At 54.3% G+C, this 14,500-nt stretch overlaps 1 protein-coding gene across 1 annotated transcript; it reads left to right on the forward strand.

Annotated features, from left to right (window-relative positions):
* Positions 1 to 213: 213 nt before the first annotated feature.
* On the forward strand, positions 214 to 13,918 carry ABCG4 (ATP binding cassette subfamily G member 4). The gene is made up of 15 exons (XM_023208061.3): positions 214 to 531; positions 1,120 to 1,369; positions 5,188 to 5,305; positions 5,420 to 5,552; positions 5,683 to 5,733; positions 5,928 to 6,073; positions 7,802 to 7,925; positions 8,037 to 8,151; positions 8,337 to 8,479; positions 9,366 to 9,464; positions 9,682 to 9,850; positions 9,954 to 10,054; positions 11,499 to 11,657; positions 11,809 to 11,927; positions 12,152 to 13,918. Exons 2-15 carry the CDS (start codon positions 1,132 to 1,134, stop codon positions 12,375 to 12,377), a joined length of 1,941 nt encoding a protein of 646 aa, XP_023063829.1. The 5' UTR covers positions 214 to 531; positions 1,120 to 1,131; the 3' UTR covers positions 12,378 to 13,918.
* Positions 13,919 to 14,500: the final 582 nt, after the last annotated feature.

Below are 14,500 nucleotides of genomic sequence, written 5' to 3' on the forward strand. Positions count from 1 at the left end.
ACTTGTCCCCACGGAATGACTCCAGCTCTCCTTTCCTCACTGCCTCCAAGTCGGCCCTTTGCCATCAATCCCCAGTCCTGAGTTCACCCCTGCACCCGCTCCGGCCCACGCGCCGCAAGCGCTGCTCTCTCCTTTGCCGTCCTCGCCCACCGCGGGCTGCCAGGCGGCGCGGGCCCTTTAAGAACGGCGGGACCGGCGAGCAGTAGCTGGCAGGAGAGCGCAGTCGCCCCGCGGGCTCGGAGGACACAGCGTCCGGGTCCAGGCTCTGGGAAGCGGGTGTGCACAGCCCAGCGGAGTCGGGGCAAGACCCCAACCGCCTCTCACCATCCTTGCCATCTCCTCCGAGCCGAGGGCCGGCCCTCCTGCCTCGCCTGCCCCGCCCCGGCCCCGCCCCGGCCCGGGCCGAGGGGACCGGGAGCCGGGACGCGGGTGCCGCAGCCCGAGGCAGGTAAGGGGATCCCCGGCTCTCCGTCCCTGGTCCGTGGCAGCGCTGAGCATCCCTGCCCCGCACCGGCCCGGGGGCGCGTCAAGGTGACTAGGCATGCGGGAGATGGGGCGGGGACTTGAGCCGCCGTGGGGTGCTTAGTTTTGAGTCCGGGTGGTGCGCCTGGCTTTGGGGACAGCCCGGGGCACGCGGGCCCGGGGGTGCCGGCGGGAGGGGCTGGCCTGGGCATCGTGCCAAGGGATGGGGAGTGGGACGCAGCTGGAGGCCTGAAGCCTCCTCCTCTCCGCCTTTCCCTGGTCGGCCCTGCACTCACCCTGATACCCCGACCTCCTAGCCGGCAGCCTCCGCCGGCTGCCCCTTCTCCCCCGCCCCCTTTCCCTTCAGTCCCCAGGGGCTCCTGGCCTGCGGGGTAAGGAGATTAGAGAAGCCGCGGGGAGGAAGGAGCGATTGAGGGCTTCAAGGGGACGGGCTGGAGCCAGGTTGGAGCTGGGCTGCCCGGGACTGAGCGTCTCCGTGCGGGGAGTGGGGGGCGGGGGCAGAGTGCGGGGCTAACAGTCGCGGATCTGCCCCGAGAAGGAGGTGGGGAGTGGGGGCGGGGGAAGCATTAGAACGCCAGCGAGCTTTGAGCGGGGCTCGGTGGTCTGCCCCAAACTGAGCAGGCCCTCTTCCCGCAGGCCGGCGGCGTGATGGCGGAGAAGGCGCTGGAGGCTGTGGGCTGTGGACTAGGTCCGGGGGCTGTGGCCATGGCAGTGACGCTGGAGGACGGGGCGGAACCCCCTGTGCTGACCACGCACCTGAAGAAGGTGGAGAACCACATCACTGAAGCCCAGCGCTTCTCCCACCTACCCAAGCGCTCAGCCGTGGACATCGAGTTCGTGGAGCTGTCCTATTCCGTGCGGGAGGGGCCCTGCTGGCGCAAAAGGGGTAGGGAACAGCCTGGTAGGGGTAGACCGTGGGCCCTCTCTGAGTTGCCTCTCCAGAAGCATGAGGCCTGGGTGTCCCATGTTCGGCAAGTCCTGCACCAGTGGGCTCTGTGGAAACACTAAAGTCTGGGTCCCAGCCCGTTGCTCACTGCACTGTTGGGGTGTCAGGATCTACTCTCCCCCACACCTGTGAGCACCATGGGATACTGGGTGCAATTGGTTATCGAAGCTTTATCTTCTAAAGAGATCCCGTGACCTCTGGTCCTGGAGTGGTCCTTGATGAGTTTTCCTTCTTTTGTTTATGGAGGATTCCCAACTGTGAGGACTAGTATGAAAAAGCAAGAGGCTGTGTCTGCAGGGTTGAGCAATACCCTTGGACCTAATTATAAAGACGTTCTCATTCCTGTCATCTTATTCCATTCTTACCACAGTGCTCAGAAGCAGGGAGGGTGGCGGTTCGGCAGGATAGATGTCATCTCTTTTTTACTAATAAGGAAACTGAGGCCCAGGGAAGTTGAGTAACTTGACCAATGTCACACAGCTAGTAAGTGGCAGAGCTGGGACCAGAAGCCTGGTTTCATTCAGGCTTCATTCAGAAGCATTGTTCTTTTCTGTCTCTTTCCTGTACAGCAATCCCATCACCTCCGCCTTCCCACCCATGAGGACAGGTTCCCCTGAACCCTGAGCAGCCCCTGCAGCCCCTACCCTGAGCAGCCTTAGCTGATAATAGGGAAGCTGAGGCTGTTTCCCAGAGCCTGGGTGTGGGCCGGGGTGGGGCTGGGACATTGTTCTCTGAGGTTTGACAAATAGGTTTGGGGTGCTTCAGAGTAGGGCTGAGCATGATCTTCTCTGCACTCTCCAAACCCTCACTCCCAAGAGTGACCAAAAGGTCACATGACTGAGCCAATGGAAACTGAGGCATCTAGGCTTCCTGCCCAGTGTGCCCTGTCCCTAAGCAGCCTCTTTCAGTCCTGAGACCAGCTCTGGGCAAGGTGATGAGGCAGTTGTTATTTCCATAGCTCTCTCATTTCCTCATAATTTTAAGAAGAAACTAAGATTGTTTTAAAAATGTGTCTAGACGGGCCAGCTCTCCAGTTGCTTCCATGTGCCAGCCACAGATTGATACCCCTCACCTGGCCCTTCCCTCCTGTTGACCTTGCCAGCCTTATTCTGCTCTACTGGCCATTTTGCCATTTCTTTCATCCGTCATCCCTTTCTCTGGCCCCTGCCCTCCCCTCGATGACTTCTCTTTTCCATTGAATCCCTCTCCCCTTCTTTAGAGGACAGAGAGCAGTTAGGGGTAGGCAGAAAGGAAAGAAGGGGATGGAGAGAGAGACAGTTCTGCCTTTCCCAAGTAAGGATTTGTTATTTCCCCTAAATATATATGGCACTTCTTATTTTTTTCAAAACAGCTTCCTTTTAATTATTATTAATAATCTCACTTAACATTAATAATAACCTTATTAAGTCCTTGGGAATATATATTATTATCCTTCCTTTATAGATGAGGAGTCAGAGGCCTTAAAGATTAAGTGACTTGACAAAATTGCAAAGAGAGCTACTGACGGTGGCAGAACTAGAATACCAGTGTCTCTCCAGCCCAAGGTCCTGGCTGGCCTCTTCTGTGCTGAGCAGTTGTGGGACATGGGTTCCTAGTCACTTATAAGCTGTGTGACCTTGGGCAGGCTGCTTACCCGTTCTTGGCCTTGCTTTTCTCATCTGTAAACAGGGATGATAAGAATACACAGACGTGTGAAGCTCAGCTGAGGCGGTATCTGTGAGAGGCAAATATAAGATGATTTTTGTGTTAGGCATCAGTGTTCAACCAGCTACTGTAATTAATTAAGGGGAAGGTTCGTTGTTGCCAGTTTCTTCTCCTGCAAGAGATCACTTCCTGTGAGTGGCTCTGAAAGGCATATGCTGGAGTGCACCACCAAATGTCTCTGACTGATGGCGAGGAGGACTGAGGCAGAGGGCTAGAGCCTACGGCTTCCCTCTCCCAGGAAAGAACTTGCTGTGTGACCCTGGGTGAGTCACTAGATGTCTCTGGTCCCCAGTTGCCTCACCCATGTTGTTAGATAAACAGTTGAAGCTTTGTAAACCATGGGTACCATCCAGGCAGTTGCTGTGATCAGGACCTGACAGTGGGCAGGAGCTGCTCCCCCTTCTGACGGGAAGCATCCAGAGGGACAGCCGGGCCCAGAACACAGTCTTGGGTGTTGTGGAGGGAGGGTTAAATATGCCTTCCCTTCACTGTCTCCACTAAGAACACTAAGGAGGTGAAATGGGGAGGGACTTGGGCTCTGTGGGGGTTACAGGGGGCGGCAATGAGCAAGGTGCTAGGTAAGGGATTGGCACGTCCTCACCTATGAGGCAGGTCTGCCAGCATCGCAAGCGAGGCCCTCCTTGATGGTTTTATCCTTCTCCTCCACTTCCATGTCTCACCAGGTCACTCCATGTAGGTTCTGCCCTCTGTTCCTTGGATTGTGAGTGTATATACACATACTTTTATATCACAGAGCTTTTCCTCCCAAAGCCGGGAGGGCCTCTGCTTTCCCTTTGCCTTTTAGAATCCTGCTCATCCTCCAAGGCTTAGCTCAAATGCCACCTCTTCCATAAGGCCAGTCTTGATTTTCCCCTTGCCCCACCGACTCACGTCAATTCCATTGTTTTGCATTCTCACAGCACATTTTTTGTACTTCTGTTATAACTCTTAATTTTATTTTTCTTCATAGATTTTTTTGTGTCTATCTTACTTAGATTATGACCTTCTTGAATACAAAAACTATGTCTTCCTCAATTTTTGTCCAGTGTTTGGTACAGAGCTTGGTATATAGTAGATATCAATAAGCATTTGTCAAGTAGAATTAAAAGTAAAATGTCACTTTTTAATGCATTCTATGTGCCAAGCACTGTGTCATATGTTTTACATATATTATCTCATTGAATCTTTACAACAATCCTATGAGATAGGTACTATCATCCTCATTTTACAGATGAGGGACCTGGAGCTCAGAGAGGTTAAGCAACTTGCCCGAGGTCACACAGCTGGTAAGTGTGGAGCCAGAATTTGAACCCAGATCCACCTGACTCCAAACCGTGCTCTAAATGCATATGCTGCCTTCCAATGAATGAATGAAAGGTGAGATTTTACTGGGCCATGTAGGGGCTAGAGAGACAAGCCTGGTGGGCAGAAAGAGTGCAAAGAAGGCTTTTTCTGAATTAGAGAAAAGCTCTGAGAACTCACGCTCATGGAACAGACACTTACTGAACATCTACTACAGGCCAGACAGTCTACTGAGATTACCAAGATGAGTGAGACACTGCCCCCAAGGAGCTCACTGACTAAGAGGCTGGGAGAGTGGGGCAAGTGACAGGCACATCAAGTAACAAACATGCTAGGATAGGAGAGGTGCTATGGAAACACAGGGGATAGGCAGCCAGCTTGGGCTGTAGTAGTGGGAAAGTTTTCCTGGAGGGGGCGAGACAGTGGCCGCTGTGATCACAGAAGAGGACCAGGGTCTTCTACAGCTTTGATCCCCTCTCCACACCTATCTATGAGATATGTGGATTTTCCCACGCCCTTCAGAAGAGGATTGTTGCCTCTGGTACTTTGATATTAGTGGTGGTGGTTTCTAGGGGGACGGGATGAGAGGGACGGGTTCGTGCCAGGGCTATGAGGGTTGTTCCTCCATCCTAACCCAATCACACTGAATAGGGACTACCTATTTCATTGATAGCCATGGCTGCTCCTAAGAATTTTGGGGGTACCTCTGTTCACTGCAGCCTGACCAAAAATTCCTCCTCTCCTCACTGCAGGTTATAAGACCCTTCTCAAGTGCCTCTCAGGTAAATTCTGCCGCCGGGAACTGATTGGCATCATGGGCCCCTCAGGGGCTGGCAAGTCCACGTTCATGAACATCTTGGCAGGATACAGGTAAGAATGAGACGGGTGGAATGGGGGCAGGACTCAGGAAGAAGTATCCCTTGGGGAACACAGAAGGTATTCTGAAGTGGCTTTGACCCCGATCCTCAACCCACATCCCTGCAGGGAGTCTGGAATGAAGGGGCAGATCCTGGTTAATGGGAGGCCACGGGAGCTGAGGACTTTCCGCAAGATGTCCTGCTACATCATGCAAGATGACATGCTGCTGCCGCACCTCACGGTGCTGGAAGCCATGATGGTGAGGGCTGAATAGTCCCCTCCTCCCAGCAACCCCCTCTGTCTGCTGTCCCCACCTTCCCCATTGGCGGAGGGGTCAAGGCAGAGCTCCCTCCCACACATACTTCTCTCGCTTACTCTCTGGACCCCAGGTCTCTGCTAACCTGAAGCTGAGTGAGAAGCAGGAGGTGAAGAAGGAGCTGGTGAGTGGAGAAGGGAGGCAGCGGCACCATTCCCTTTTGTGGTGCTGCTGAGCTCAAGGCCCCGAGCTGGGGGGGGAAGAGTGGTGGCCTAGGCCGAGACAATGGACTTAAGGGAGATGCTTTTTGAAACTGGGGTGGTGCCTGGGGGAAGCAGAGACTCCGAAGCTGACGTGGCATGGGTGGGGCGGGGCCAGGTGACAGAGATCCTGACGGCACTGGGCCTGATGTCGTGCTCCCACACGAGGACAGCCCTGCTCTCCGGCGGGCAGAGGAAGCGTCTGGCCATCGCCCTGGAGCTGGTCAATAACCCGCCTGTCATGTTCTTTGATGAGCCCACCAGGTAGTTCTCTTCACCCTTTCCCACCAGGATACCCCTCTCCTCTCGGCCCTGAGCCAGGGCTGGAGGCTGTATCTTCTCCATGATCCAGAGCCTCTGTTCACATCCTCCTGGGGCCAAGATAAGGGCTTCTTCCTCATCTCCATCCTTGCCAAATCTGTTGCTGTGAGTGGCCCCATCCTTCATTCGGGCAGAGATCCAGATGTCCTCCCTGATTGACACCTCCCTCTCCAGTCACCCTCGGCCATCAGTCACCAAGTCCTGTTGATTCCACCTCCTTTTGATATCTCTCAGATTTGCCCTGCCCCATCTCTAATGTTGATGTTAAATTCAGGACAGCAACAGATTCTTATCTCCTTGTCTCCAGTGTCTCCCAGTCAGTCCTTCCTCCAAACTGCAGCTAGAGTGAACTTTCTTTTACTTTTTTAAGACGGAGTCTTGCTCTGTCAACCAGGCTGGAGTGCAGTGGTGCAATTTCAGCTCACTGCAACCTCTGCCTCCTGGGTTCAAGCGATTCTCCTGCCTCAGTCTCTTGAGTAGCTGGGATTACAGGCACATACCACTATGCCCGGCTAATTTTTGTATTTTTAGTAGAGATGGGGTTTCACCATGTTGGTCAGGCTGATCTTGAACTTCTGACCTCGTGATCCACCCGCCTTGGCCTCCCAAAGTGCTGGGATTACAGGCGTGAGCCACCATGCCTGACCAGAGTGAACTTTCTTTTTTTTTTTTTTTTTTTTTTTGAGACAGAGTCTCGCTCTGTGGCCCAGGCTGGAGTGCAGTGGCCGGATCTCAGCTCACTGCAAGCTCCGCCTCCTGGGTTTGCGCCATTCTCCTGCCTCAGCCTCCCGAGTAGCTGGTAGCTGGGACTACAGGCACCCGCCACCTCGCCCGGCTAGTTTTTTGTATTTTTTTTTAGTGGAGACGGGGTTTCACCGTGTTAGCCAGGATGGTCTCGATCTCCTGACCTCGTGATCCTCCCGTCTCGGCCTCCCAAAGTGCTGGGATTACAGGCTTGAGCCACCGCGCCCGGCCCAGAGTGAACTTTCTAAACACAAGTCTGCAGTGCTCACTCCCCTGCTTAAAACATGCAGTGTTTCCTGTCCCACTTGTCCTCAAAATAAAGTCAGGTGACTTACAAGGGCCTGGTCTGAACCTACTTCTCCAGCCTCATGTCATGTACTTTATGCTCTAATAATACTGAGATGCTTATAATTCGCTGGTCAAGCCACGTGTTTCATGCCTCTAAGCTTTGCCCATGCTGTGTCTTCTGCTGGAATGCCCTTCACCACTGTGCCTCCCCTCCTCCCTTCACCTGCTGAGCTCTTACTCCTGGGCTCGCTCAGGAATCTTCTCTGACTGCCCTCCAACACCTGATACAGCTGAGCTGAATCCTCCCCCTCTTTCACCCAGTGTTTCCACATTGCCCAAAATCATCTGTGTGCTTGTCTCTCTCTCCTTCCAGACCAGAGTCTATGTATTATTTATGCATCATTGTAATCCCAGTGCCTGGCATACAACAGGTCCTCAATATATGCTTATTAAACCGAACCGTGCTCTGGGCTTCTGGGTATATCTCCAAGTGCCTGAACAGTAAAGGATACAGATGTGGCCAGAGTGCCCTCTTCCTGCCAGCTTCATCCCCTTCACAGCAGCTGCCCCACCCCAGACACTCCCTTCTTTTGGCCTCACCCACCTCACGTGGCCCCTTGGTGGCCTCTCTCTGGACAGTGGTCTGGATAGCGCCTCTTGTTTCCAAGTGGTGTCCCTCATGAAGTCCCTGGCACAGGGGGGCCGTACCATCATCTGCACCATCCACCAGCCCAGTGCCAAGCTCTTTGAGATGTTTGACAAGGTGAGTGTCTCCAGGCCTCAAGGAGGATTGGCTTGAGATGGAGGGATGGAAGGGGGTCAGTAGGGGTGCCTGGCCCGCTGCTCCTTCCTTACCCTTCTCTTTCTGCTGCAGCTCTACATCCTGAGCCAGGGTCAGTGCATCTTCAAAGGTGTGGTCACCAACCTGATCCCCTATCTAAAGGGACTCGGCTTGCACTGCCCCACTTACCACAACCCGGCTGACTTCAGTGAGTGGGGGTCTGTTGGTAGGGGCTGGGAAACAGCAGCGGGCCAAACCTGGAGGCTCTGCACTCAGGCCTTCTAGGGATAGGGAGCTCACCGTTGCCTGCCTTCCCCACACACCCAAGGCGGGACTGACTTGCCCTTGGGAAGTGAGGATGAATCTAAACTGAGCTCTCCACTCTGTCCCCAGTCATCGAGGTGGCCTCTGGCGAGTATGGAGACCTGAACCCCATGTTGTTCAGGGCTGTGCAGAATGGGCTGTGTGCCATGGCTGAGAAGAAGAGCAGCCCTGAGAAGAACAAGGTCCCTGCCCCCTGCCCCCCTTGTCCTCCGGTGAGTAGGGGTGGAGAGGGCAGAGAGGGCATAGTTGGGGAGGGGAGACTGGACCATGGACAGTGGCCCTGTCGAAGAGGCTATTCCCTGGAGGCATTGCAACCATTGGGTACTAGGAAGAACCTAGGACTTGGAATCGACCTACTATGAACAGCACCGTGACCTTAGGCACGTTATTTAACCTCCTTGAGCTCCAGTTTCCTCATTCATGTATTCATTTGGCAAGTTCTTGTTGAGCAGCTACAGAGTGCTGTCCTTGGTCCTGGCATAGTGCTCATCTGGTAAGCAAGATCAACAGGGTCCCCAGCCTCATGGCCAGCGTGGCTTACTCTTCTCTCTAACTTAGAGATGATGATACTTACCTCACAGGGTGACTGGGAGGACTAATCACATAATCACATAAAGCTCTTAGCACTGTAGCTGGTACAGCGGGCATCTGCCCGGTGCTAGTTCTCTTCCTTAAATGAGACACTATAACCCCTGAAAACCAGATTGGTTAGTTTTTGTTGTTCTTGTTGTCATTATCATCATTATTAAATAATATTACTGTAAAATTAGTGGCATAAAGGGATTATACCCTTAGAGTGAATATGTTTTGATGGATTAAAGAAGTAACCCATCTCTTATTAGCCACCACGGGTGTCCATTACTTTCTTTCCATCTCCTCCCTCCCAAGTTTTTGCTCCATCTTTGTGTCTGAATCTCACTCTGATTCACACCCCTAAGCCTGGCTTTCAGGAACACAACTTAATGGTGGAAGATTCTCTGTAGACTTGGAGGACCCCTGCCCTGGGGAAGACTCTGAGGTTTTCCATTCACTGAGCTGGGGGTTCTGTGGGTGAATGGGGTAGGCTCACCTGATCCCGATCCAATTTCTTCTTCCCAGGAAGTGGATCCCATTGAAAGCCACACCTTTGCCACCAGCACCCTCACACAGTTCTGCATCCTCTTCAAGAGGACCTTCCTGTCCATCCTCAGGGACACGGTGAGGCGTCAGGCTAGGGGAGAGGAGGCTGGCACAGGCCTGACCTTTTGGGCTGTAGGATCCTAGCAGCTGAGATGGGAATGGGGACCCTCCCTCATAGCCCCACAATGTGCCTGCGGGTCTCTGTGCCTGTGAGGGCAGCTCCGAGATCCTACCCTGCTCTGTGGCTTGCCCTGGCCTGTAACACATCCCTCTCCTGGTGGTGACCCCTCCCAAGGTCCTGACCCACCTGCGGTTCATGTCCCACGTGGTTATTGGCGTGCTCATCGGCCTCCTCTACCTGCATATTGGCGACGATGCCAGCAAGGTCTTCAACAACACCGGCTGCCTCTTCTTCTCCATGCTGTTCCTCATGTTCGCCGCCCTCATGCCAACTGTGCTCACCTGTGAGCTGAGCTGCCCTGGGCATGGGGCAAGGGCGTGGGTGCTGGGGCTTGGGGCAGGGGCCAGGGTGTTGGCTGGCTGTGCCTAAGCAGCCTGTGTCCTCAGTCCCCCTAGAGATGGCGGTCTTCATGAGGGAGCACCTCAACTACTGGTACAGCCTCAAAGCGTATTACCTGGCCAAGACCATGGCTGACGTGCCCTTTCAGGTGGGCCTCTTCCTCCCACCTGCCCAGTGCCTCCATCTTGTTTTGCTCCTTCTGTCCTTGCTTTCTTGCCTCCCTCAAACTTGTCACTTTCCTTCCTTTGCTGTCCTACTCACTTAGCAAATAGATGGTGAGTACCTATCATAGGCCAGGCTCTGTACCAGGCCTTAGGGATATAGCAATGAACTAGACTGATGTAGTCTTGACCACATGGAACTTATGTTTTAATGAGAACGACTGACAGAGAACAGAAAACGATGAAAATAACCCTATAGGGCCGGGCGCGGTGGCTTACGCCTGTAATCCCAGCATTTTGGGAGGCCAAGGCTGGAGGATCACTTGAGCTCAGGAGTCTGAGACCAGCCTAGGCAACATGACGAAATCCCATCTCTACTGAAAATACAAAAATTAGTGAGGCATGGTGTTGTGCACCTGTAGTCCCAGCTACTGGGGGCAGTGGGGGTTGGAGGGCGGTGTTGAGGTGGGAGGATTGCTTGAGCCGAGGAGGCAGAGGTTGCAGTAAGCCTCCAGATTGCGCCACTGCACTCTAGCCTGGATGAGTTAGTGAGAGACCCTGTCTCAAAAAAAAAAAAAAAAAAAAAAAGGAAATAGCCCTACAGATGACTCTGTAACTCTTATTGGGGGCGGTCGACAATGGTGTACTCTCTGACTCTTACTGCCACTTGCTACCTGCAGGATCTTGGGCAAATCACTCTCTTTGCTGAAGTGTCCCCATCTATAAAGTGGAATGACAATAGTATCTACCTCAGGATTGTTAGAATTGAATGAGTTAATGTATATAAAGTACTTAGAATAGCGCTTGGCACACACAAAGTGCCAAATAAATGTTAGCTGGTTGTTACTGCCAATACCACCGTGTTCCAAGCATCAGGGCCACCAGCAATCCACAGGGTGCATTTGTGCAAATTAGAAAAAGGTGCCCCTTCCTCAGGGTGGGCAGCGTAACAGGATGCTTGGCTTAATAAGAAGAGCACAAGCTGGACCTTTGGCCTTTGGTTGGCTCTTGGTTAGATAGCCCTTGAGCAGGGGATGACTGTGTTTAGTAGGCTCAGACCCTGCCCTCTAGGAGTTGGTAGGTCATGGGGGAACAAAATGGCTCTCCTATGGAGAGTTAATTAATTAACAATAGAATGAATAAGCTGGTCCAGGTGGGAAGGACTTTAGGCGCTCAGGAAAGGGAAAAATCACCGTGCCTGAAGCAGTCACGGTGGACCCAACGGAACACGTGAGACAAGATAAGTGAGGGTCATATGGCCAGGGAGGAAGGGACGTGTGTCAGTCTGGGGGACAGCTTGAACAAGAGTGTGGAGGCAGGATGGGCACCTGGGAATAGGTATTCTAGAGGCCCAGGCTTGGGTGGAGTGGAGGTCTTGGCTGCTGCACCCCTGGCTTGAAGTCCACTGCCCAGTCCGTGCCCATTCCCCAGGTGGTGTGTCCGGTGGTGTACTGCAGCATTGTGTACTGGATGACGGGCCAGCCCGCTGAGACCAGCCGCTTCCTGCTCTTCTCAGCCCTGGCCACCGCCACTGCCTTGGTGGCCCAATCTTTGGGGCTGCTGATCGGAGCTGCTTCCAACTCCCTACAGGTGGGAGGCCGGCAGCTGGGGATTCCCAAGGTGGGAGGAGGTCTTGTGGGAGGAAGCAGGGCCTGGTGCAAGGGGTAGGGTGGAGCTCTAGGAAACCTGGGTTTGTCCTGGTCACCCCTATGATGGCCTGGCCCCCTCTCGTCCCCTCTAGGTGGCCACCTTTGTGGGCCCAGTTACCGCCATCCCTGTCCTCTTGTTCTCCGGCTTCTTTGTCAGCTTCAAGACCATCCCCACTTACCTGCAGTGGAGCTCCTATCTCTCCTATGTCAGGTCAGTACCCCTGCCCTCCTCATTCGCCTCTGCTTCTCCCTGGAGGAGTCCATACCCAGGACTTCCTGGGTTGTGCCAAGTCTGCTGCCTGCCCCATTATCCTTTGGGCAGGGGCACCCTGGCTGCACCCCAGGGATGACAGCATTGCAGCTGGGCTCTGGCAGTTTTCTCAGAGAGCAGGAACCCTGTGTGCTGTGTCCTGTCTGATATCCTTGCCTGCCTAGGTATGGCTTTGAGGGTGTGATCCTGACGATCTATGGCATGGAGCGAGGAGACCTGACATGTTTAGAGGAACGCTGTCCGTTCCGCGAGCCACAGAGCATCCTCCGAGCGCTGGATGTGGAGGATGCCAAGCTCTACATGGACTTCCTGGTCTTGGGCATCTTCTTCCTAGCCCTGCGGCTGCTGGCCTACCTTGTGCTCCGTTACCGGGTCAAATCAGAGAGATAGAGTCTTGCCCCAGCCTATACCCCAGCCCCCGCAGCAGGAAGCCCCCAGCCCCAGCCCTTTGGGACTGTTTTAACCTTATAGACTTGGGCACTGGTTCCTGGCGGGGCTACCCTCTCCTCCCTTGGCTCCTCCACAGGTTGGCTGTCGGACAGCACTCCCAGCCTGGGCTCTGGGAGTGGGGGCTCCAGCCCTCCCCACCAAGCCCAGGATCTTCCCAAGTTGATGCAGTTTGTAGCTTCCTCCCTACTCTCTCCAACACCTGCATGCAAAGACCACTGGGAGGCTGCTCCTTCCTTCCTGCCCATGGCACCCTCCTCTGCTGTCTGCCTGGGAGCCCCAGGCTCTCCAGGCCCCCACTTACAACTGACCAAAGTGGCCCCCTCTGGGGGTCCCCACCACACAAGTGTTTGTAAACTGGGCTGCTGTAAGGTTGGAGTTCCAGGGCTGGGCCCTGGTGGGGTCCCCTGGAAGTCCCATTATGGACATTGAAATGGACAGGGAAGGACTCTGGAAGTCTCTTCCTCCTCCTCCCCTTCTCCCTACCCCTAGACCCTGGCTGACGTGGACAATCTGCCAGGACAGAAGCTGGATTTTCTGTCTAGGTCACTACTCCCAATCCTGGGGATTGGAGAGGCCTGGGGCTGTGGGATGCCCCGTCCCCCTCCCCATCACCTTTGGTGGGAGTAGGGCCTGGTGGCACCTGTGCAATAACATCTGTGTTTCTCTCCCACCTGCCGCTGGAACTGGAGAATGCACTTTATTCTGGGGGGTGAGTGGGGGAAGACCCAACCCTCCTTTCTCGCTGCCCCTGATACATGCACGGTCTCGTGATGCTCCCTCCCTCTCCGGAGTGACAGGCACATACATGCGAACAGGCCATCTCAGCCCTACACACTTGCCATCCTCTACAGTGCAGAGGAAGAGTGATGGTGGCATGCTGGTGGTGGCGGGAGGACAGTGCCAACCTCCTCCTGGGGATCCCATGTTGGAGACTCTAAGGATAAGGCTGGTGCTGCCCAGGGTGTCTACAGGACCTGCAGGTGTCTACCCCCAAGTCTTCCCTCCTCCCGAGCCAGGGGTGGCACAGGGCACTAGATCCCTGGAGTTCAGGACCCAACACAAGCACAAGCACGGGCATAAGTTGGCCTTGGCCACTGCCACCCATGGCCCTCCTTTTGTGCTCCATGCTGGCATCTTCACTCCCCTACCCCTTCCCCAACCACTGCTGTTCATTCAAACCCCTGTCCATGTCCCTCCACTGTTCCTATCAGCAGGTGGCCCCTGGGCATCAGAACAGCCTGCCATGGGCACCAGGTGGCGGACACAGAGCATGTCTGGCTTTCCTGGTGGGTCCAGGCTCATTCTGTTTCTTGTTTCCCCTCCCCCAGGGCTCATTTCCCTCCTTTTTCCTGTATACATCCATGTCTACCTCCTCTCACCCTGCCACAGATTCTTCCTATCACACAGAGATGCCAGTTGTATTCGTGGGATTTCACCCATTATTAATAAAACCTATATTTATACAGTATGTAATGTGTAAATGTGTGTGGATCTGCCTCCTGGTACTGTGCACTGCAAGGGGATCTTCAAAGCATTTGGCAAGACGCTTGTCGGCCGTAGGGAGTCTGTGGCAGGGGATAGTAGGTCCTAGGTACATGTCAAGCTAGTGAACATGTAGCTTAAGGCGGGCGGATCACGAGATCAGGAGATCGAGACCATCCTGGCGAACACGGTGAAACCCCCGTCTCTACTAAAAAGATAAAAAATCAGCCGGGCGTGGTGGCGGCGCCTGTAATCCCAGCTACTCGGGAGGCTGAGGCAGGAGAAGGGCGTGAACCCGGGAAGCGGAGCTTGCAGTGAGCCGAGATCGCCCACTGCACCCCAGCCCCGGCGACACAGCGAGACTCCGTCTCAAAAAAAAAAAAAAAAAGAAAAGAAATATTTGTGTTGCCGGGCGTGGTGGCTCATGCCTGTAATCCCAGCACTTTGGGAGGCCGAGGCGGGCGGATCACGAGGTCAGGAGATTGAGACCATCTTGGCTAACATGGTGAAACCCCGTCTCTACCAAAAATACAAAAAATTAGCTGGGCATGGTGGTGGGTGCCTGTAGTCCCAGCTACTCG

Source organism: Piliocolobus tephrosceles, chromosome 13 (assembly GCF_002776525.5).
Source record: "Piliocolobus tephrosceles isolate RC106 chromosome 13, ASM277652v3, whole genome shotgun sequence".
Classification (NCBI taxonomy): Eukaryota; Metazoa; Chordata; class Mammalia; order Primates; family Cercopithecidae; genus Piliocolobus; species Piliocolobus tephrosceles.